Source organism: Ornithorhynchus anatinus, chromosome X1 (genome assembly GCF_004115215.2).
Source record: "Ornithorhynchus anatinus isolate Pmale09 chromosome X1, mOrnAna1.pri.v4, whole genome shotgun sequence".
NCBI classification, from domain to species: Eukaryota; Metazoa; Chordata; class Mammalia; order Monotremata; family Ornithorhynchidae; genus Ornithorhynchus; species Ornithorhynchus anatinus.
In genome coordinates this window covers 113,582,089-113,605,637 of record NC_041749.1, presented here as the reverse complement: position 1 = coordinate 113,605,637, position 23,549 = coordinate 113,582,089, and the positions used below count along the sequence as shown (strand labels likewise).

General features: G+C 47.6%; 1 protein-coding gene across 1 annotated transcript; it reads left to right on the top strand.

Annotated features, from left to right (window-relative positions):
- Nucleotides 1-394: 394 nt before the first annotated feature.
- On the top strand, nucleotides 395-12,644 carry LSM4 (LSM4 homolog, U6 small nuclear RNA and mRNA degradation associated). The gene is made up of 5 exons (XM_029051585.2): nucleotides 395-565; nucleotides 2,088-2,129; nucleotides 3,640-3,738; nucleotides 7,233-7,416; nucleotides 10,682-12,644. Exons 1-5 carry the CDS (start codon nucleotides 563-565, stop codon nucleotides 10,771-10,773), a joined length of 420 nt encoding a protein of 139 aa, XP_028907418.1. The 5' UTR covers nucleotides 395-562; the 3' UTR covers nucleotides 10,774-12,644.
- Nucleotides 12,645-23,549: the final 10,905 nt, after the last annotated feature.

The window sequence follows — 23,549 nt, the reverse complement described above, 5'->3', positions numbered from 1 at the left end:
CTTTCCCGGGCAATTAGGGCAGTGCGTTGCGCCCAGGGGGCGCTGAATAAATGCAATTACTATTCTAAGTACTAAGAAGGGGGATTTCCCTAATTTATAGTGCGAGTCGATGGCGAAATCAAGATAAGTCCCAGGGAGTACTCAGTAAACACGGCCGAATAAAAGAACCACTCCTATCTTATAGGGTTACGAGGGGAAGGACTCCGCTGAGGAGAAGCTCGCAGACCAACTTTATTAGAAAAAAAAAACCGGACACACACACTACCCACAATGCTTTCTCCCCCCCCAGCCGCTCTTTTCAACACTAAGAGCGTGCTGCTTTACGGCCTCGAATTGCGGTTAAGTGTCGTTCTGGGGCCGGCGGGCCTTCCTTGCTCCCCTCATGGCTGCCCTGCATCTACCATTGGTCGAGAGGTCACTGGGGAGGGATCTGATTGGCTAGAGGGGGTTGTCACCCCCCTCTCTCCGGCGGCGCGACCGGAGGAACGCCGACCCCGAGCGGCGGCGGCGGCGGCGGTGGCGGAAGTGACCGGAGAGGCTCGTCCTCTCCTCGGCGAGCAACATGGTGAGGGGTGGGGAGCGACGCGCGGGATTCGCCTACGTCCTCCGGGACCCTCCGATAGTCGTGAGGGGGAACCGGAGTTCAGCGTGAGGAGCCACCTGAGCTCTTTCGGACATCGACTGCTTTAAGCCTTCACGCTCCCGGTCGTCCCAGGGGCGGAGTGGGAAAGGGATGGAGGGTGGTAAAGCGTTGAGGGAGGGGGGCGTCGAATCCGTTATGCTCGCTGAAGATGGAGTTTCACCATTGACCCGTCCTCAGCTTTCCTAGCCTTGTGGCGCCTTATTTGAACCCCCCCCCCCGAGCCCCACCCGACTTGCTCCTTTCCTCAGTATCCCCCTTCTTGGCCTTGCACGGCGCCGCGTCCCTTTCATCAACGAAAAGCCGTGGGAGCCGTTATATTCCTCCAGCTGGAAGGGTCGTCTGGGAAAATGGACTTTGGGCTAGGGTTTGGCTGGCTACCAGAGCTTCCGTTCTCTCAAGCCAGGCTTCGGCTATGTCGTTGGTTTAAACAGAAAAAAGCGCGCGCACACACACACATTTTTAAGAAAAGGATCGAAGGTTTGTGAAAATGAGAAAACTGCCCAGATTCTTCAGGCTTTAGGAAGAGGCTAGGGCTGTAGCAAGTTTCCATATAATGTTGGAAAGTGTATTGGGTAAATTGTTCATGTAGGAGAAGGTGATTAATAATAATAACGATGATGGGATTTGTTAGGTACTTACTATGTGCCAAGCACTGTTCTAAGCGTTGGGGGGGGATACAAGGTAATCAGGTTGTCCCACGTGGGGTTCACAGTCTTAATCCCCAATTTACAGGTGAGGTAACAGGCACGGAGAAGTTAAGTGGCTTGCCCAAGGTCACACAGCAGACAAGTGGCAGAGCTGGAATTAGAAGCCACGTCCTCTGACTCCTAAGCCTGTGCTCCTTCCGCTAAGCCGTGCCGCGGGATTCAGGAATTAGTGGGGAAAAAAATGCTAAAGCCCCATGGCATCCGATTATAAAGAAAATATATCTGTACTGAGGTATGAGGTCATTATTTGTGAAGATTTCTGTCCAATATGTAGTGTGTTAGGCATGAATAGGATTGAGCTGGCACAAAGTAATAATAATTAGGGTATTTGTTAAGCGCTTACTATGTGCTAAGCACTTGGGTAGATACAAGATAATCAGGTTGTCCCATGTGGGGCTCAGTCTTAAGCCTTATTTTACAGATGAGGTAACTGAGGCACAGAGAAGTGGTTTGTCCAGGGTCACAATAGACAAGTGGTGGAGCCAGGATTAGAACCCACATCTATGCACACATTAAATGCTTATCAAATGCAATGAATAAGCATGAGAACAGAAGACAAATGCCCAAAATATAAACCAAAAGACTTTGGTAGTGCTCTTTCCACTAAGCCACGCTGCTTCTCAGTGTTCTAGGCAGGTATCATTTTTCTGAATTCATACCGTTGTTGTGGTCATTACTTTAATATTTCAATCTCCAGAAGAATTTCAACTGATCTTTGTGTGTGTGTGTGTTTTCAGCTTCCCTTGTCATTACTGAAGACTGCCCAGAATCACCCTATGGTGAGTAGTTAAACATTTTCTAATATTTGCAGAAAAAAAATTAGACTGTGTCGTGTTGATCAGGTTCTACATAAGAAAATTTGGAGCAAGGGGGTAGATTTTAAGCTACCACAGTCTTTCAGTTTACATTTTGGGTTTTTGTCTTCTGTTCTCATGCTTATTTATTGCATTTGATAAGTATTTAATGTGTGCAGAACATTGAACTAAGCACTTGGGAAAGGTCGGGTACATTCAGTCAATGGTATTTGAGTGCTTAACTGTTCAGACAGTGTATTAAGCTCTTGGGAGAGTATAGTAGAATGAATAGACACAATTCCTGCTGTCTAGGAACACATTAAAATACATTACAGGTGGGAGATGAGAACAAGTATAAAGGTATGTACATAAACGTGAGGGTAAGGGGTTGGATGAGTACCTAAGTGCTCAGGGGATATGGACTTAAGTGCATGAGTGACACAGAAGAAAGGGAAAATAGGACTGGGAAATGAGAGAATAGTCAGGAAGGCTTCCTAGAGGATGTGATTTTTTTTTTTAAAAAAAAGGCTTTGAAGATAGGGAGAGTGATGGTCTGTCAGATATGAAATGGGGAGGGAGGATGTGAGTAAGGGGTTGATGGCAAGAGAGATGAGATTGAGGAACAGGGAGTAGGTTGGGTTAGATGAGTGAAGTGTGCGGGCTGCGTTGTAGTGGAAGGGGAGTGAGGATAAGTAGGGGACAGAGAGCTGATTGAGTGCCTTAAAGCCAAGTCAGGAGTTTCTGCTTGATGCTCAGATGGATGGGCAACCATTGGAGGTTTGAGGAGTGAAGAGAAGTGTGCAGAGTAGGGGGTGCTTTGTTTTTTAAAGATCTAGCATGAGAGTGAAATATGGATTGGAGAGGGGCAGGCTGACTGACTCAGCATTCCCTAGCCCACAAGGGGTTTACAGTCTAAAGTTGGGGACCTGGTGACGGACACCCAAGTTAACAATAAGACCCATAGTGTATTACATTTGAAGAAAGTCTGCAAGCCCCCAGCTACTTGCAGCAGGACTATAATAGTCTCCATTTTCCCAGCAATCTGACAGTTGGGGAGTTGTGCTGTGGGTTTAACTTCTGCTATCCTGCTCCTGCAGGACTTTAAATGTTTATTTCTGAACTGCTACTTCCATCAGCAAAATGCAACCAGGCCTAAGTGCAGGTGTCCTTGGCTCCAGAATGGACATTCTTTCTTTCTTATAGTCATCTTCAAGCTTTTTCTGAGCATTGGGATTCAAAGAAGGGAGCAGAAAAGACAATTACTAAAGAAAATGAGAGGATAGAAATGGGGGTGGGGGGGATCCTGCCAGGAGAATAACCAATTAGTAGCAGGCCAAAAACAGAAATGATAGTTGTTAAATATTGGTGGAAATGGTCAAGCCTCAGGCTCCTAGGCTTATCATAGACTGAGGCTTGTCTGTCCTCCATGAAAGAATCCATCACAGGAGGAGGAGAACTGTGTTTATGGCTTAAATCGCCTTTGCTTGTTTTCTAGTTGGTGGAACTGAAAAATGGTGAAACTTATAATGGACATCTTGTGAGTTGTGACAACTGGATGAACATTAATTTGAGAGAAGTCATCTGCACATCAAGGGTAAGGTTGTCTGGTAGGCTGTCTTCCCTGGCTGACCATGAGCCCTGCAGTATCAGAGAAGCAGTATGGCCTAGTGGATAGAGCACAGGCCTGGGAGTCAGAAGGGCATGGTTTCTAATCCCAGGTCTACCACTTGTCTTCTTCGTGACCTTGGGCAAGTCACTTCAATTTTCTGGGACTCAGTTCCCTCATCTGGAAAATAGGGATTAAGACTGAGCCCTTTGCGGGACAGAGACTGTGTCCAACCCGATTATCTTGTTTCTACCCATGTGCTTAGAACAGTGCTTGACACATAGTATTATCACTTTTCTTGGGGAGAAAGAGCTCTTGAGTTGACAAGCTCAACTTGTTCATTGTTAGGGTCTCCAGCAGATATTACCAGCTGTGCTGGCTGTACCTACCCCAGCGCTTAGAACAGTGCTCGGCACAGAGTAAGTGCTCAACATTACCAACATCATTATTATTATAGTTTTATAATACCATTGGCCTTGGTTCACTGACGTATAATCTTTTTTGGGGTTATGTGCTTCCCGTCTGCAAACTCCCCACTTGACAACAATATAGCACTCCGACTAGAAGAATTCCCTTCCTTATTTGGCTTGGCTCCTGTCTTTTGAGCATCCAGATGGAAGCCTCCTCAAGAGGGAGCTTTTATAGGCAGTTTTTGGGTTTCTGGGGTTTTTTTTTGGTGCGGTGGAGTTTGTTAATAACCTTAATGCCATTTCACATTCTTTAGAAAGTCTGCATAGCTTTTAGACATCTAAGTGGATCGTTTTATTTGGGACCCTGTAAGAACCATACTTCTAAAAGGGAGGATTTTTCTTCTCTTAAGAGCCATGCCAAATGCTGGTTGTGAGGTTAGGAGTGTGGTAAATGCCCCAGAATGAGTAGAGTCCAAGCATTGATCACTAGGTGGCAGAAAACTTCATCCAAAGTAGCAAACTTTCCTGGCTGGAAGCTAAGGTTATTTTGTTTACTTCTAGGCAGAGAGCAGAAACAAGGAAATGGACAGGGACAAGTGTGGTTGTCCCCCCCTCCATGTATACTTAACCGGCACCCCTCTCCCCGCTAGAAAGATCTAAGACTGAGCACTCTTACAAGGGAGTTTCTTTGAGATCCATCTACACTGCTTTCTTCAGCCCTGTAGAGTATTCATTGGCCTCCCTTACCTTGTTCAAGTTCATAAAGAGGACAGGGAGCTCGATCTCTGAAAATTGAAATTCCATCCTGGACCTGCCTGTTTTGGATCATCATTTTGCCTTAGACACTTCCTAAGACTAACTAGGGAAATAGTTCCTATGCTCTATGCAGATGACACCCAATCTATGCAGATGACACACAGATCTACATCTCTGCCCCTGTCCTCTCCCCGTCCCTTCAGGCTCGTATCTCCTCCTGCCTCCAAGACATCTCTACCTGGATGTCTGCTCGCCACCTAAAACTCAACATGACCAAAACTGAGCTCCTCATCTTCTCTCCCAAGCCCTGTCCTCTCCCTGACTTCCCTATCACCGTGGATGGTATGACCATCCTTCCCGTCTCTCAGGCCCGCAACCTCGGTGTCATCTTTGATTCGGCTCTCTCGTTCACCCCACACATCAGATCCGTCACCAAAACCTGCCGGTCTCACCTTTATAATATCACCAAGATCCGCTCTTTCCTCTCCCCAAACGGCTATCTTACTGCTACAGGCTCTCGTAATATCCCGGCTAGATTACTGTGTCAGCCTGCTCTCTGATCTCCCTTCCTACTCTCTCTCCCCACTCCAGTCTATTCTTCACTTGGCTGCCCAGCTCATCTTCTTGCAGAAATGCTCTGGGCATGTCACTCCCCTTCTTAAAAACCTCCAGTGGCTGCCTATCAACTCCGCACGAAACAAAAACTTCTCACTCTAGGCTTCAAGGCTCTCCATCACCTTGCCCCTTCCTACCTCTCCTCCCTTCTCTCTTTCTACTGTCCACCCCGCATGCTCCGCTTCTCTGCTGCCCACCTCCTCACCGTCCCCCGTTCCCACCTATCCCGCCGTCGACCCCCGGGCCACATCCTCCTGCGGTCCTGGAACGCCCTCCCTCCTCACCTCTGCCAAACTAATTCTCTTCCCCTTTTCAAAACTGTACTTAAAGCTCACCTCCTCCAAGAGGCCTTCCCAGACTGAGCTCCCCTTTTCCCTCTGCTCCCTCTACCCCCCCTTCACTTCTCCGCAGCTAAACCCTCTTCTCCCCCTTTTCCCTCTGCTCCTCCCCCTCTCCCGTCCCATCCCCTCAGCTCTGTACTCGTCCGCTCAACTGTATATATCTTCATTACCCTATTTATTTTGTTAATGAGATGTACATGACCTTGAGTCTATTTATTTGCTATTGTTTTAATTAGATGTTCTTCCCCTTGATTCTATTGCCATTGTTCTTGTCTGTCTGTCTCCCCTGATTAGACTGTAAGCCCATCAAAGGGCAGGGACTGTCTCTCTCTGTTACCAATTTGTACATTCCAAGCGCTTAGTACAGTGCTCTGCACATAGTAAGCGCTCAATAAATACTATTGAATGAATGAATGGATGAAATAGAAAACTGGGCAGAGAGTAAGTCGGTAATATTTATTGAGCAATTACTGTATGCACAGCGCTGTACTGAGGATTTGGGAGAGTGTAATATAACAGTATGACAGACACGTTCCCTGCCCGCAGCTAGCATACAGTCTAGAGGACTGTATACAGTATAGAGACATATAAAACCTTACAAACCACTTTAGGAAATGTGAGTAAGAGTCACTGAGGTGTACAGCCTATAGTTAAAGACTCTAATAATCTATGTTGCCTTCACTTATCCCCACCACATAGTTTGATAAGGCATCTCCCTGCATTTTGACCAAATCTTAACTAAAGGAATTTGTGAGACATTAACTCGTATGTTTAGAAGAAATTGCTTTTTCTTCCAATCTGCCTCCGGTTAAATGTGAGGTGGGGGCGTAGGAATAGTCCTAGTTAATTGTGGTATTTGTGAAGCGCTTACTATGTGCCATGCACTGTACTAAGCTCTGGGGTAGATACAGGTTGGACATAGTCCATGTCCCACAGGGCTCACGGGCTTAATCCCCAATTTACAGATGAGGTAGCTGAGTCATAGAGAAGTGAGGTGACTTGCCCAGAGTCACACAGCAGACAAGTGGAATTAGAAGCCAGGTCCTCTGTCTCCCACAGATGAGCTTTCTCCACTAGGCTATTGAGTTCCCATTGAGACCATCTCATCCATCCATATGCCTAAATCAGTTTGATTTCTCCCCAGTCATACTCCTGTAAGTCATACTGTAAGACTTTTTGTTTCAAAGCCCCCATAAAACTGATCCTCTGCAGCTCTTCTGACGGAGGTAGAAGGACTGCGTGGTCGGGAAAGCGAGGGATTGAGAATGGGAGGAGTGTGGGAGTCTGTTTCTGGAAATAAAAATTCAGTAGTACTGTTCCTCATTTCAGCTAAATGATACACTGACATTTTTCCTTCCAGGATGGTGATAAATTTTGGCGCATGCCAGAATGTTATATCCGCGGCAGTACGATTAAATACTTGCGTATTCCTGATGAGATTATTGACATGGTGAAGGAGGAGGTGGTGTCCAAGGGCAGGGGCCGTGGTGGGATGCAACAGCAGAAGCAGCAAAAGGGACGAGGTGTTGGCGGCGTTGGGCGAGGTAGTACATAACCTTCTTTGTGTTTCTTTAACATTTCACTATTTTATATTTTTCCCGTGGCAGTGTTCACCAGCCGCTTGCAAATTGAGCTGTAAAATCGTGCTATGATTCAAAGTCGCCCTTGGCTTCTGGGGCCTCTAGAAATGGGGTGGGGGATTGGGCACTTTTTAACTCTGTGTTGACATTCCCAGCTGATGCCGTCATTTCTGCTTAATAGAAGCCACGTGCTGACCATTTTAGAAGTGGTTGAACTCTCTGCCCGTTATGTAAAGTAGTTTCAGTGAAGGCTTGTTCAGTGTGGGGGGTTTTGGGTCTTTTCTCTTGCTGTAGTGTTGGTTGGTCTGACATAGCACCCGGTCCCCATTTACTTCTAAATTAGCTTCTTGTGCTGTGCTTTTACAGCATCCAGATCGGGTTGCAGGTTTTTGGTTTTTTGTTTTGTGGGGGGAGAGTAGGGGAGCTGTCAGTCTCTTTTATCAGGAGATTATAACCCAACCAGAGAATTCACTTTGGGTTGAAGTTGACATGTGTCTTGCATTGCAAGGTTTTTGCTTGAGCACAATGGACATCTTATACCCCTTTGTCTACCTCCTCACCTGACCCCTTCTCTGTTCATCATTCAATCATATTTATTAAGTGCTTACTGTGTGCAGAGCACTGTATTAAGCACTCGGGAAAGTACAACAATAAAGAGCGACAATCCCTTCCCACAACGAGCTCACAGTCTAGAGGGGAGGGAGACAGACATCAATAAAAATAGACATTAATATAAATAAAATTACAGATATATATATATGTGATGTGTCTAGCAGGGAGGGAGACAGGCATCAATACAAATAGACATTAATATCCCAACATTATTAATATAAGTAAAATTACAGATATAAGTGATGTGGGTCTCTGTCACCAGGCCTTCACGCCTGCCCCTAACAGAACTTCCCAGAGGCTTCCCTTCAGTCTGTCAGGAGCATTCAGCCAGACTTTCTCCTGAGTCCAGTCCTAACCCCTTGCATTCAACTTGGTGACATCTAAAATTGACAAGTCACAGAAGCTCAGTGACCAAAAGGAATCTCAGTGCCAAGGGCAGGAAAAGAACAGGATAACATTCCCCTTTGGGTCTAGAAATCACGGAGGCTTTTCTCCTGGCCTGCGTCTAGACCCATCTCGACTTGTAAACTAGAATGTAAGCCTCTCGAGGGCAGAGACCATGCCTGTTAACTCTGCTGTACTTTCCCATGCCCTTAGAACAGTGCTGCATCAACCAGAGATGCAGCTTGGCTTAGTGGAAAGAGCATGGACCTATGAGTCAGGGGAGCTGGGTTCTAATCCCAACTCTGCCAGTTGCCTGCTGGGTGACGTTGGGCAAGTCACTTAACTTCTCTGTGCCTCAGCTTCCTCAGCTGCTAAATGGAGATTAAGTGGCTGTTCTCCCTCCTATTTAGGCTGTGAGCCCCATGTGGGACAGGGATCATGCCCACCGTGATTATTTTATACTTAGCTCTGCGCTGGGCACCTAGTAAGTGCTTAACAAATACCACAGTTACTATATTGATGCCTGTCTATTTCATTTTGTTGTCTGTTTCCCCCTTCTAAACTGTGAGCCCCTTGTTGGTTAGGGATTGTCTCCATTTGTTTCTGAATTGTACTTTCCAAGCGCTTAGTACAGTGCTCTGCACACAGCGATCTATAAATATGATTGAACGAATGAATGAATTATGACTCGAGCAAATGCTCAATAGATACTATTGATTGGTTGACTGACTATTAAGTACTCTACTGAAGTGCTGATGTGGTGAGCCAGCTCTTAAAATAAAGAAAACATGGTCAGAAATATAGAGATAAACTGAAATTATAAGAAAATGAAATCTGGGTTTGGATTGAGCCCCATGGTGTAGTCAGAGCCTTCAAAATGGTGAATTGACCATTGGATCTTAGGAAGCCCCCGTTTTTTCCCTTCTGATATCACACGCTTACCAGGCTTGTTGTTTTTTTCTCTTTTCTATTTGATTGGGCAAACATTTTGCTTCAGATAATTTTTCCAAGGCCTTTTGCTTTGTAAATATCTAGCTCATGCAAAGCGGCATTGGCCTTTCTCTCCTTTTTTGGTTTGGTGTTTGTCTTGATTTTGCACATGCAAGTTTAATTCATAAGTTTAATTCACTTGGGCATTATTTTTGGCTGGGAAGAAATAGAGGGCAGGAGCTCTTAGCATTTTGGAATGAACTAAAACTTCTCAACATTTCTGCTTATGAAGACTGAAGGAAAGTCAACCTCCCTTTGCTCAGCGAACCCCAGCCTTTAGGAGTCATGCCCTCTCTCCCTCCTTTCTTCCCTCCCTCCTTTCTTTCTTCCCTCCCTTTCTTCCCTTCCTCCTTTTTTCCTCCCTCCTTCCTTCCCTCCCTCCTTTCTCCCTTCCTTCCCTTCCTTCATTTCTTGTAAACCATCTGAAGCTACTCCACCAAGACATGGTCATGGTTATTGGCAAAAGAACAAAAATCCCCCCTCTGAGGGTTGATATGTTTCCCAAACACCCCTCTTTAAAAACCCATTGCGCAACAGTCATGGCTGCAGAAGGGTTTGGGTCCTAACTGTGAGCTCTGAGAGAGGTCCTACAGTAGCATTTTATCAAGGAAAATCTCTGACCCCAGAATAACCTTCAAAGGAAACACTCTGTGAACAATCTGCTAGCAGTGTTTTCCTGCCACCCTTTAAGAATTGCAATTTAGAGGGCCTGACCTTTGGAGAGCGGCAAAATGTACATCCAGAGACCTGCTCAGGCAACATGAAAGAGGTTCCCTCTAGACCATCCTGGTCCTTGTGAAACAGGGCTGGGAAAGCTGCTTTCCTCTGGGTCTTTGCAGCCACTTCTGCACGTAAATGAGCAGTCTGTCCCTCCTTTCTTCCCTCCCTCTCTTCCCTTCCTCCTTCTCTTTTGCCCTCTCTCCCTCCTTTCTTCCTTCCCTCTCTTTCTTCCCTCCCTCTCTTTCTTCCCGCCCTCTCTTTCTTCCCTCCCTCCTTTCTTCCCTCCCTCCTTTCTCCTCTCCCTCCCTTCTTCCTTCCCTTCATTCCTTGTAAACCATCTGAAGCTACTCCACCTAGACAGAGGTGTCTGAACCAGGCACCACTTCCCACCAAAAATATCTCCACTTTGGCAGAGGATCTCTGATTGTGGGTTGGGGTCCCCATGGTGTCCTGTACGAATTTACATTATGGGAAATTGCAGCCAGCCGACTCTCCCAGTTCTTACTATTTTGTGTTGTCACAGGTGTGTTTGGAGGACGTGGTCGAGGGGGAATACCGGGCAGTGGAAGAGGACAGCAGGAAAAGAAGCCAGGCAGACAGGCTGGAAAGCAGTGAGATGTTGTCTTTCCCCTTTCCAGAGACATTGAGCAGAAGGCAGTTTTGCTGCGGTCTTGGAATTGCCATGTGGTTCAAGGTGTCATATTGCTAATCTTCAATTAATTAATCTGTTCCCCAAAAGGGAGGAGTTCTGTGAATCATACATTTTGTAATCCTTCAAAACCTTCCTCTTTGTAGAGTTAGGGTAGTAAATCTTCCACTCTTTTTAGCTGGCGCATTCTATGATTGGAAATACCTCGGTTCTTTTCAGTTTTGTAAAGTTGATCATTTCAGGGGACTTAACCCCTACAAAGGGTTAACTACCCTTTAATTCTTTTGATCTTGGATATATTTTAAAATATGCAAAAGAATGGCATCCCTCGTTCGTGTTTTAAGTACTGTTGTAGATATTTTCAGGAAAGTTTATTTTGCTGCTCTTTGTTTTACACTTGATTTGGATTCGACAGCTGGAAGGTTTTTCTTTCAAGCTATATGCTCTGATATTGAACATGGAGTAAATTTCCTTAAGTATGGCCTCAAAAGTTTCCTTTTTTAAAACATATACAAAGAAACTTGTTCTAGGGGATGGCTGCCGGGGCAATTTTCCTTCCCATTTGCCAAGAAATCACATTAATTTGTGTGCTTCAAAATGAAATTAATAAAATTCTCAATTGAAAAATTAGTCATTCTTTTCCAAATCCTAAACAGATTACTCCTTGTATTCTTCATTCCCTGTGACAGGTTTAACTGCATTTTGGCAATTCCTCTCAAGTGTAAAGAGTGATAATAAACTGTTGTGATAAAATGTCTTTGTTTGATCAGAATACTTTTCATAATTTAAAACCGTATTCCTTTGTCCCCCGATAATGCATCCTTTTCAGCAGCATCAAAACAATGCCCAACAGTGCTCCCTAGCTCTTAGGCCCTTTTGTAACTGTATGGGGGAAAAACATTTTTTTAATCAATCCATCAGTGGTTTCGAATGAGGGGCCATTTTGTGCACTGTACTAAGCACTTGGGGAGCATATACTAGGGCAGTAGACATGGTTCCTGTCCAATGGGTGAAAATACCAGTGTTCCCCTTGATGGTTTTGTCTTCTGAAATATTTTTTTGCTGAATATGTGCAGGGGGATTTTGCCATTGGAATGTCTCAAGTGTGCAAATGGCATAAAGGAACCTCTGGAGATACTCTGAAACAAAAGAACAACATTTCTCAGGCCCTTGGCTGTACTTTTTACTCTGGGTGGCGTGCAGATACTATACTATTGTGGCGTGAATGTTTATCATTTGAAGCCTTTCTCCCCTGCTCCCAAACCTTAAGGAACTCCGTGTTTTAAACCATAGGAAAAATAAGCCTTTGGGAACACTGGTTTCAGAATTCATCAGGAAACACTTGGAGAGGAACTGCTTTAAAATCGATTCATATGGGATAATTTGTTTGGAAAAAGAGCTCAATTTGGGGGGAAATCTTTCCAGTAAAATCATTAAGGTGTGTGGTACATCCAGTGTTATTTCATTAACGTTTTTAACAAGAGCAAGTAAAGTTAATGTGACTTTATTCACAGCATTCTTTTAAATGATAAACCTTTTGGAATGATGATTGGAATAAATGTTGTTAACCTGTAGCGCATGACATCACTTCTATCTCTTTGGCAAAGCTGCAATCAAATCTTCCTGACCTCTTTGCTGCTTAAATTTTGCTGGGTGTGCTATTTTAAAATTTACATGATTGCAGTAATCCTGTTGCTCAAAACTTTGCCTCTAGAGCAGCCATCATCCTTCGCTGTCCCTGTAAATGCAACATCACAGCGTTTGCCTCATATATATATATATATGTGTGTGTGTGTGTATATATATATAAATAAAATATATTGCCATATTGCTATGACTTAGAAATGAGGCAGGCAACATAATTTTGTTATTTTTCCTCCCCCCCCCAACCCCATGACATTACCTCAGCTCATTTCCTGGTGCTTGGCACTCCCAAAATATATATATATATTCATTCAATAGTATTTATTGAGCGCTTACTATGTGCAGAGCACTGTACTAAGCACTTGGAATGAACAAGTCGGCAACAGATAGAGACAGTCCCTGCCTTTTGACGGGCTTACAGTCTAATCGGGGGAGACGGACAGACAAGAACAATGGCACTAAACAGCGTCAAGGGGAAGAACGTCTCGTAAAAACAATGGCAACTAAATAGAATGAAGGCGATGTACATTTCATTAACAAAATAAATAGGGTAATGAAAATATATACAGTTGAGCAGATGAGTACAGTGCTGAGGGGATGGGAAGGGATATATGTAGCCCCATGCCCCTTAGGAGTAACAGTCTTAGCTGCAGAAGGAATTGGGTCTTAACTGTGAGCTCTAAGAGAGGTGCGATGATAGCATTTTATGGAGGAAAAGCCCTGTCCCTCATGGAGTTGGCATGAAGAGGGTGACGATGTCACTAGCTTCAATGCCTCCATAGGTTTTTGGGCATGCTGGGCAGCCATAGCTAACCCACAGCCATCCCTCCCCCGGCCATCTCTCCACCCCCGCCCCTTGGAGCCAGATGGGAACCAAAGGTGGAGCTAAGATAGCAGTGGCACCTTCAGCCCCTGCCGCTAGGAGGAGGAAAGAGGATGTCACCGCTGCTATGATGATGCTCTGATTCTCGTTGGGGCTGGACGTGGGTGGTTTGGGTGTCCTGAGGGGCCGCCAAGGTGGGCAGGCGGCCCCTTCCTGTGGGAATTTGGGACAGGGACGAGGAACTGTGCTTTCTTTTCAGCCAGGCTCGCCAGTCGCTACCCAAAGGAAGAGGGCACCTGCAGTGCGGCAGCCCCAGAACACCCTCCACTGCTCTTTGTATCCCAAGTGACCGGCTCCCAGCCCAGGAACCTGGCCAGGGCCCCTAAAGCGGAAGTGAGCACTTTTTCCTCTCTTTCATTCCCTTTCTTATCTTTGCCCTCTCTCTCTCCCTCTTTTTCATCCCCGTGCTCAAAATGAAAATTGGGCACACCAGTTCTCATAAATGATGGCTTCTAAGCATTATCATCTACAGGTGCTCCCTTCCACACCCCTCCCAGTTTAGTTTGCCTTGCCTATCTGAGGACTTAGAAATGAGGCAGGCAACATAATTTTGTTATTTTTCAGTGATCTTGCCTTTTATTTCCCCTCCACTTTACTCCCCCCCACCCCACCCCATGACATTACCTCAGCTCATTTCCTGGTGCTTGGCACTCCCAAACTCCATTCTAATCCTCCCCACCCACACTTCCACTCAATGGGAGAGCAATACCAGCATCCCAGGTAAGTTGCTGTAAATCCCTAATGCTGCCAGACCAGTCTTCCTTTTGGGGACCCCGGCACTCTCCATGGAGACGTTCCAATATGGCCACCTCCCTTCTCACTGTGGGTGCTACCTTGAAATTGATGCTCTTTTTTCCTCGCCTGCCCCTCAGGCTTTGGATTTCAAAGTGAGCTTCATCCTCCTTGGCAGCATGTCAAATGGCAAGTCGGGACCCATCAGTTTCATACACACCAAAAAATATTAAATGGCCCCATTTTCAATCTCCCCTGGATAGTTTTAGAAGTTTCAGTTGCAGCTGCCTCAACAAGAAGGGAAACTAAATATATGAGGGAACCAGTTCCTAAATGTATGGTTTTCAGGTCCGTCAGGGGCAGATAATGATCAGTTAGAATGATGAGGCCCTTCACTTTTACTCAGGCAGTACTGTTCTACCCAGTTATTATCTAAGTGGTAATAAGCTTCAGAGCCAGACATTATAACTTAGCTTAATAACAAATTGCTGACTTTCAGGGCCCCAGTATGGGTTGCCTGTTGGATTATTAGCCAAGTTGCCAGTTTTGGTGCGGAGGTGTTGATAGGAATCTTCTTCCTTTATACTGTGATTCTGCCGTAGGTTAAAGTCCCGAAAATATCCTCGAAAACCACTGTTTTAAGGTGACTCATTCTCACAAGTGAAGGCTCCCTTGCTGCCCCCAGCATTCAGGCGGCCGCCATCGGTAGCTACCCCGCTGGGTCTGAACACTGCCGGCTCATTTTGCTGCATGTGTTTCACCGTCTTCCCAGTTTAGTGATAGTGAAACACAGAAGGGGCAGCAAGACTCCATTGTCAGTCAGTGCCAGAGCACAGTCTTGGCACGTGGTGAATAAATGTGACTTCTCATTAAGGCAAATAACAATGGGAGCAAGTTGTAAGGCAGGAAGAAGGAACAAGGGATGTTTGGTTCAGACTTGAAGTGGTTAGGCTGAGGCCAGTGGATTCAGGAAGCATAACCCAGCTGGGAGAAGTTGTGCTGGAGGAGGTTGTCTCACTAAGAAGTGAGATTGTGGGGGGAAATTAATTAACAGTGTAAGGCAGAGAAGTATGCTAAGAATACGAAAGAGTTTTTTCGGTGTCAATCATATAGGAAGAGAGAAATTCACATCTGACACAAGGTGGGTAGAATCAATAAAGTTTTCATTTGTGGACTGTGAGGCTCTTATTGACCTAGGAGAAAATCAGCTGCTGTTCTGAGGGCAAGGTGCAGCTGTCACTCCTCAGGGTAGGCTCTGAGCTCCTGTCACAAGAACTCTTTAGTCACTCATCTTGGTCCAGGTCTTCTCTGCTTTCATCTTTCCTTGTGTGTTGGCTCTCACGTTTACCTTTTCTGTAAAGCAGTTTTCTTCTGATTTCTTTCTCTTTTTTTTTTTTAAAGTTTCCATAGCTCAGAAGCCCTGGAAGGTAATGCCTGGCACTCTTCAGCCCAGTTTTGTGTATTTACTGGGCAAGTATTTACATTAAGGAACACATGATCTTTCTTTTTATAAGAGCACTTATTTTGCAAAGTGTACACAGCTCTCTGTTGACTCTGACCAGCAATGACTCATACCTTCTGTGCCTTTGGCTGGAAGGGAGCACAGGAATAGTTACACATGGCAGCCCTGCAAGCCAGAGGGAGTGGCTGTAGAAATATTTCAAGCCTGTGTTAAGCAACTAAAAATACACATTTCATTTTTTAAAAAATTTAACTTTTTTCAACGTGAAAACTTTCAGGTCTCTTTCTCTCCTCTTGCCAGGCGACTCTCCTGGGAATAGGGTGAGCAGAGTGGCAGCCCAACAGGTGGAATTCCCCTGTTAACACAGAATTTGGGGCAGGTTCACAGCATCTCTGGGAAGGAAGGAAGAAGCACTGCTCCCTCCCAGCTGTGCTTCTTGCTGTTACTATGGAAACATCTCAGCTGCTGTTTTCATTAGGAGTCCTGCTTTTTTGATGGGTTGGGTCTTTTTTCCACAAATCGCACAGGAGACTCAGCTGTTGTGATGGGAGGGGCTGAAGTCATGATGCCATCCAGAGAAGGTTTTTATTGACCATATATTTTCGGTTGGGGTGGGGTGGGGTTATGAACGATTTTTGCATTTCATTGCTAAAAATCTAGGCAGCAGCAACAAGACTGTGACCTGGCCCTTTGGGTCGTTCCGCCTTCCTGGAGGCTGGGGGTCTCTTGTTGTGTATCGCACCCATTTCAGAGGGTGGGAGATGGGGGTCAGTGTTACTGTCTCCACCCTATCTTGCTGGGGGGGGGGGGAATGCTGGAGTGAATTATTCCCAAGCCCCATCCTCTTCATAATGTGGTTAACTAAAGTGATTGAGAGGTGTCTTCCCATGAACCCTGATACCCACATGCCTGAGATGACTGCAGGTCTCCCTTGAAAGTTGTTTCCATAGCCTTGGGTTAAAAGAGGCATAAGAGAGTGTTAGTTTCCTTTGACTCTTTCCATAAAATGTGTGACTGTAGGGGAGAGGTGTTGAAGTGCTATGGAGTTGTCCTGTGGTTCAAAGATGACACTGTTGACAAAGAGACTCCACTCACATGAGTGAGTATCTTTGAGAGAGAATCTCTTGTATGCTTGCACACCATTCCCATGAAGATACAGGTAAATCACTATTTCTGGCTCCTTGCTTTTCAGAGTGAGCCCTGCTCAGGCACCAGTAGTTAAGAGGGGAAAGGATTGGGCATGAGTTGGTTTTTACAGAAAAGGGGCTAGTTTGTGCTGAGCCACCAATCAGTTAGTGGTATTTATTGAGTGCTTACTGTGTGAAGAGCACTGAACTAAGCTTTTGGGAGAGGGCAGAGAGGCCCAATAAGGGTCTTTTCCACTTTCTTTTCCTTGTTCTTGTAAAAGCCAGGGGAAAAACAACAGAAACAAAAAATACACCATTATAATTTTACACAGCTAGACCAACTGAAACTGGAAAACAGCAGCAGCATCAGAAAAAGTCCTATCGGAGGCAAAGGCAGCTATTTTAGAGGACAGGGTAGCGTCATCAGACAGTCCCATCTACCTTTGAGTGGATTTGGTCCCAGCAGTTGTTTCTGACTGTGAAACTCTCCCCCCATCCCCCCCAATTACTATCAATCTGAAGAAGGCCTCCTCGAAACAAGACACATCCAGATCCCATCTCCGTGAGTCATTCTTCATCAATCCATCTGTTCAGCCTTGTCAGGTGCTATGCTTGCTAATGGAGCTTATTAAAGAACTTCTGTCTCCCTTCATCTCGGAACCTAGCACCTGGCAGCAGTCGATTTCTCACAGGTGAGGGGAACTTGGCCTATGAGCCAAAGCTAGGGAGTAAGTGTCATTTCACACTAACACATTATCAGGGAGCTGATTAAAGAAGGCCAGTCTGGACCTGGGTTAGTTCCACAAGTAAACTGGACCCTTCATAATCAGTAAAGCCCTCTGGGATGAGGTCATGAACAAAGACCTTTGCCCGATGTTCATGAAGAAGGGGTGTTCAATCAAACAATGGTATTTATTGAGCGCTTACTGTGTGCAGAGCGTTGTACTGAGCGCTCCGGAGGGTACAATATAGCAGAGTTGGTAGACGTGTTTCCTGCCCACAAGGAGCTTACGGAGTATATTTGATTGCCTTTTATGGAAGAGCAGGAATTGACTCTGTCCTTCTAACATTCACCAGTGACACAACTGACCACAAGTGCCAGGCCAGCTGGCACCTAGCATATTAACTATCAGGGAAGTCCCTAGCTTTGCCTGGTGTTATCAAGGTCTCACTCCACTCCCCGCCCTATCTGGTCCAGGGAATGGCTGTAAAAGTGGGTGTCCAGCTGAGCTTTCCACTGTACATTCCAGTATGGGGGGCATTTTGGAATACAGCCTATGCTCCCTAGTCACCCAGCCCCTCAGCACAGTGCAAGAATTCCTGTCAGACTACTACAAGATAAATATAGCTGCTTTGCAACTCTACTAGCAGGTGGCAGAGTGAAGCTGTGACTAACGGACTACAAGAGCAAATGTGAGCTCAGAGCTGTATAAACTTGCCGCCTGGCTTCAGGAGCAGCAGCGGAGTAAGATGGAGAGAGGGTCCGTTATTTTGTGGCTATGGATTCTCTGGCTGCCTCTGCTGTCAAGTGAGGGGCACTGGGCTTCTGGTTCTCCATGTTTTTTTAATTTATACTTTTGAGTCCAATTTTTTTTTTTCAAATGTCAGAAGATCAAAGCTGACAGCCTGGAACCGCCATAGGAGACTGCTTCTCCCAGAGCCTGGGGCCCCCACCAGACCTAAGTTTCTGTCTGACAGGGCCGAGCCTCTGTTCTTCCCAAGCCTGCCAAGCTCTAGGTCCCTCAGGGAGTCAGGCTGTGACATTTGGTATTCTCCTTGCCTGCGCCTCCTTCTCTCATCCTCCTTTCCTTCCTCTTTCTAGTGGTTTGGATAGCTGCTAGGGCACCTTTTCTCCTGCTTCCCTGGCTGGGGAGGCTATCTACCGCTTGGACTCCCTCACTCTCCTCCTTGCCCTCAGAGTCTAGGGGCCCTACTCGGGGCACTGCCTGTGATGGCAGGCTTCCACTGTCCTTTGCTCAGAATCTTGGGTGGTTCCCTCTTTAGGGCCCCTGAACAGAGTGGGTGGATCGCCCTGACTGGGGCTTTACCAACTCCACCCAGTTCCATGACACTCAGGCAGGAACATACACCCAACTCTTTCCCCTGGGCTCAAAGGGCCCTTCCTCCTCAAGCCCAGCAACACCTTTCTGCTGCTGTCAGGCTCAACCCAACCCCTGAAGGAACACCCCAGCCAGCCCTGCCTTACTTTTTTTATTGGCATCTTTTTCCCTCCACCCTTAATATCGAGTGTCATCAGATCCTACACCTGTGTCTGCAAACTCCCAGTTCAGTCATTGAGAGTTAACTCAAAGAATGCCAGCACCCCTGGAACTCAGCACCCCTTGAAAATACAATGGTGTCAGCCACCTTTCAGCAGGAAGCCCCACAAGGAATGAAAGCAAACAGTAGCCTATACTTTCCAATGTGGTCCTGGGCTTATTTCAGGTCCTAGATACTGGGAAATTTAGAAATATTCCCCAAGGGGTTTGGGCCTGAAGCTGACTTCACTAAAGACCCAGAGCCTAGGGAGAAAGAAAGTTTTGCTAAGAAGGCTTGAAGGGAATGACTCCACAACGGGGGAAAGGTGGGCGTGAGGGCCTGTTCCTGGAAGTTCCCTTGTCCACGGGAGCTGCAGTGCCAGTGCTGGGAGCAGGGAGGCACGGCCAGAACCGCCTCCTAACTCCACCCCGAGGCCTAAATGGGGAAAGTTGTTGCCCTTTCTGAGCTGGAAGCGGAGAGGGTGGGTTTATGTTGCTGGCCTCCCCGAAAACCAAGGCCCATCACTTGCTTCAATCTCCTACATTGTCCAGAAGCCATAAGGCTCCTACACCCCTGAAGGGCAAGGTAGAGGGCTCAGGCCCTCCCCAAACCAATCCAGAACTGCCCCTCTTGCATCATGGACAACTTCAAAGCCCTACTGAGAGCTCACCTCCTCCAAGAGGCCTTCCCAGACTGAGCTCCCCCCTTTTCCCTCTGCTCCCTCCCCGCCCCTCCCCCTTCCCCTCAGCTGAGCCCCCTTTCCCTCTGCTCCCCCTCCCCTCCCCACCCCACCTTCTGCCCCTCCCCTCAGCACTGTGCTCATTTGTATATATTATTTATTACCCTATTTATTTTGTTAATGAGGTGTACATCCCCTTGATTCTATTTATCGTGATAATGTTGTCTTGTTTTTGTTTCATTCTGTTTTGCTCTGCCGTCTGTCTCCCCCGATTAGACTGTGAGCCCGTCATTGGGCAGGAATTGTCTCTATCTGTTGCCAACTTGTACATTCCAAGCGCTTAGTACAGTGCTCTGCACATAGTAAGTGCTCAATAAGTACTATTGAATGAATGAATGAATCCAGAACACTGAAGCCCCCAGCACACCTGGCTCAAGGCAGGAGGAGGAAACCCAATTGTTGGCAAGCATTTTAGCAGTCTTAGGCCTACAACCTGGAGAAACGAAGGGGGAGGGGAAAGAAAGGGGTCTAGCTCCTGTACCTACCTCAGCGGCGACTGATGTCAGCGTTGCCATGGCAGCCAGCCGGTCCCCTCGCAGTACTGATGCAGGCGCCACGCACGGTCGCCTCGCTTTGGGGGGGCAGGGGGGTGCTATTTTTATTCTCTCCCACCTCCGCATCCTCGCGCAGCATGGACCCAGCCATACGTTTCGTGGGGTGGGGGACGCCCTGCTGAGCCCCAACTTCCGGGGCAGTCCATCCACACAGTTAGTCCTCATTAAATAAGATTTATTGAATGAATGAATGAATCCTTACCTCAACCAGGGTCCTGGTGGACCTCACTCTAAGCACTTCCCTCCAGCTTGGAGGAGGGGAATAAAGGGATAAGAGCCCTTGCCCCTGGTGGGGAGGTGGGGGTGGGGCGAAGGTGTCATTTCTCTCTGACCCCCACTGGGACTGCAGCTCTTGGTTTGCATCTAGTAAGACACACAGGGGGCTATAAGGAAGGTGGAAGACATAGGGTGTTTCCAAAGAAAACTGAAAATGAGAAACTTCAAGTTCCATAGTAACTTCTGTTCTCCCTCACCACCGGTGGTTCCTTTGCAAAGTTTTTGACCCAGCTCCGCCGGAAACCCCTCCCGGGTCTCTCTGACTCCAAGGCTGGTCCTAAGCTTGACTGTGAGTCCCCTAGAGGCAGATGTCCAGGTGGGCTCCCCTCTTCCCCCTGGGACCATGACACTCTCGGAACCCCTGCAGCCCAGGAAAGATACCACGGCTGCGCTAGGCCTGATCTGAGTTGAGTATGCGGTGAGGGGTGGGAAGCACCTCTGGGTAGCTGGGAAGAGGCAGGTACACAGAGGCAAACTGTGGGCAGCTTACCCAGCAACCAAAAATAACTGTGATGGCTTTAATTAGAAAAATGGTCATGCGGAGGGAAGAGGGGAAGGGGGGCAACTAGAGAGCGGAATAACCTGGCAGGGACAGTGCTGCCCAGCCAGTTCCAGGCTGCGGAGAGGGGCTTCCCGGTGTGGGTCGGGGTGGGTGGAACCGGAGTTTTGAAAGCTCCTGCTAGGGCTTCCACCCTGAGAAACTCTCCCTCCTCATTCTGGCTGTCCTTCCCCTGGAAGTGGAGGCCTAGAGCTGCAGGGGGAGGGGAGAGAAGAGTGGGGGAAATGGGAGGGAACTCAGCTCTCTAATCTTCCGCTCCCTACAGGGTTCCCAGAGAAACATGTGGCTGACCCAGACCCAGACATTTCCCTTCCTCACAGGATTGGGGCGGGAAGGGGTAGCCCCCAAGATGTACGCAATAAAAACCACTGGGCCAGGACCCCTAACATAACATAACCCATCCAGGGTTGCCCAAAAGACAAAGAAGGCATTAGAGACAGAACACACAGAAAAGGCAAGACTGGATAGATAAGGTAGAAAAGAAGGACAAGGCAGGATAGGAGACAGACACCCAGTCCAGGCTGCTTCTCCCCATCAGAGCATCCGCGTTTCAAAACAGGAAACAGAATCTCAGATGAACTGGCCAAGGCTGAAGAGGTCCTTGCTGCCGGGGAGGCTGGGGCCTGCAGGAAGGGGGCATGGAGCCACCTGAATGATTGAATCATGAGCTGGTTTCTCCAAGAGAACCTGAAAAGGACCTCCATTCCCCTTTGGTCTGCCCCCCACCTTGTGCACTAGCCCAGAAGAGACAGAGGTGAGCCATGGGGAGTTTGGGGGTGGAGAATGGGTTCTTGGGTTCCCAGGAAGTGAAAACCTCATCCCCACGCTTTGTGTTGCAACCTTTCCCTCTGCCGGGCCCAGCCTGGTCCTGCCCCACCACATCCTGCATGACTCCGGCCCCGCCTGCGGAGCTCTCCTTTCCTTCTTCCTCTGTGGGAGGCTCTGGGAACACGCATCAGCAACCCCCCTTTTCACGGGAGGCAGCCAAGAAGACCCCTGTCCCTCTGGAGGAACCAGTCCTCCCACTCCTGCCTGTGGTGTTGGTGAGGAAGATCCAAGTTGCCCTCTAGACTGTAATTCATTCATTTGATCATATTTATTGAGCACTTACTGTGTGCAGAGCACTGTACTAAGCACTTGGGAGAATACAATACAATAATAAACACATTCCCTGCCCACAGTGGGCTTACAGTCTAGAGGGGGAGAAAGACATTAATATAAATAAATTACAGATATGCACATAAGTGCTGTGGGACTGGTAGGGGAGATTAACAAAGAGAGCAAGTTAGGGTGATGCAGAGGGGAGTGGGAAAAGAGAAAAGGGGGGCTTAGGGAAAACCTCTTGGAGATGTGCTTTCAATAAGGCTTTGAAGGGGGCGGGGGGGTGGAGGGGGGGAGAGGAGTCGTCTGTCAGATTTGAGGAGGAAAGGCGTTCCAGGCCATGGGCAAGGGATCCGCGGTGAGATAGACGAGATGGAGGTGTGGGCAGGGAATGTGGCTGTTTATTGTTATATTGTACTCTCCCAAGTGCTTAGTGCAGTGCACACAGTAAGCACTCAATAAATACGATTGACTGACTGGCTAACTTTCCCGGGGGGCTCAGGCTCTGCTGTTGGAGGAAAGCTGGATCATTGGGTTGGTCGAAGGGAGTGAATAGGAGAACGTCAGGGCCCGGACCTGGGGTCTCTGGAGAAAGACAGTTTCCCCCTGCCAGAGCCATCCCTGTCCCAGAACTTTACTCAATCACGACACCATTCTCTCTGCTCCCCACAAACCAGCAGCAGCTCTGGCTGCCTGACCAAAGAGGGAGGTCTACTCTCTCCTGCTGAGACCATGACCCCTGCTCAGTGAAGTCCGGGGCACTCTGGACCCTAATTTGCCTGCATACTGGGGAGAGGTCCGGGCTTGCTCCCAGGTCATATCAGGCTACCAGGGTGGCTTGTTCATGGAAAAGAAAAGGGGGAGACCCTAACCTTAGTGGTGGGAGGTTTGGTTGGTCTTCAGGCGCTTCCTCCTTCTCCCTCGTTGATACGTGAGGGGTTACGGGCTCTAGCGGGGGGGGGGGGGGCGGCAGCCTTGGGGAGCGGGAGAGAAGCTGCCACACCTGCCTCAAGCCCACAAACCAGCAGCAGCTCTGGCTGCCTGACCAAAGAGGGAGGTCTACTCTCTCCTGCTGAGACCATGACCCCTGCTCAGTGAAGTCCGGGGCACTCTGGACCCTAATTTGCCTGCATGCTGGGGAGAGATCCGGGCTTGCTCCCAGGTCATATCAGCCTACCAGGGTGGCTTGTTCATGGAAAAGAAAAGGGGGAGACCCTAACCTTAGGGTTGGGAGGTTTGGTTGGTCTTCAGGCGCTTCCTCCTTCTCCCACGTTGATACGTGAGGGGTTACGGGCTCTAGCGGGGGCGGCAGCATTGGGGAACGAGAGAGAAGCTGCCACACCTGCCTCAAGCCGAGGCGATTAAGTCTCGCCTTTTAACGAGTGCATTAATTAGCTCCCAAATTA

Bases quoted from the DNA above. Each gene is read 5' to 3' on its own strand.
- LSM4 (XM_029051585.2), top strand. The intron at 2,130-3,639 runs GTGAGTAGTTAA...CTTGTTTTCTAG, and splicing joins CTGCCCAGAATCACCCTATG to TTGGTGGAACTGAAAAATGG. The intron at 3,739-7,232 runs GTAAGGTTGTCT...TTTTCCTTCCAG, and splicing joins AAGTCATCTGCACATCAAGG to GATGGTGATAAATTTTGGCG.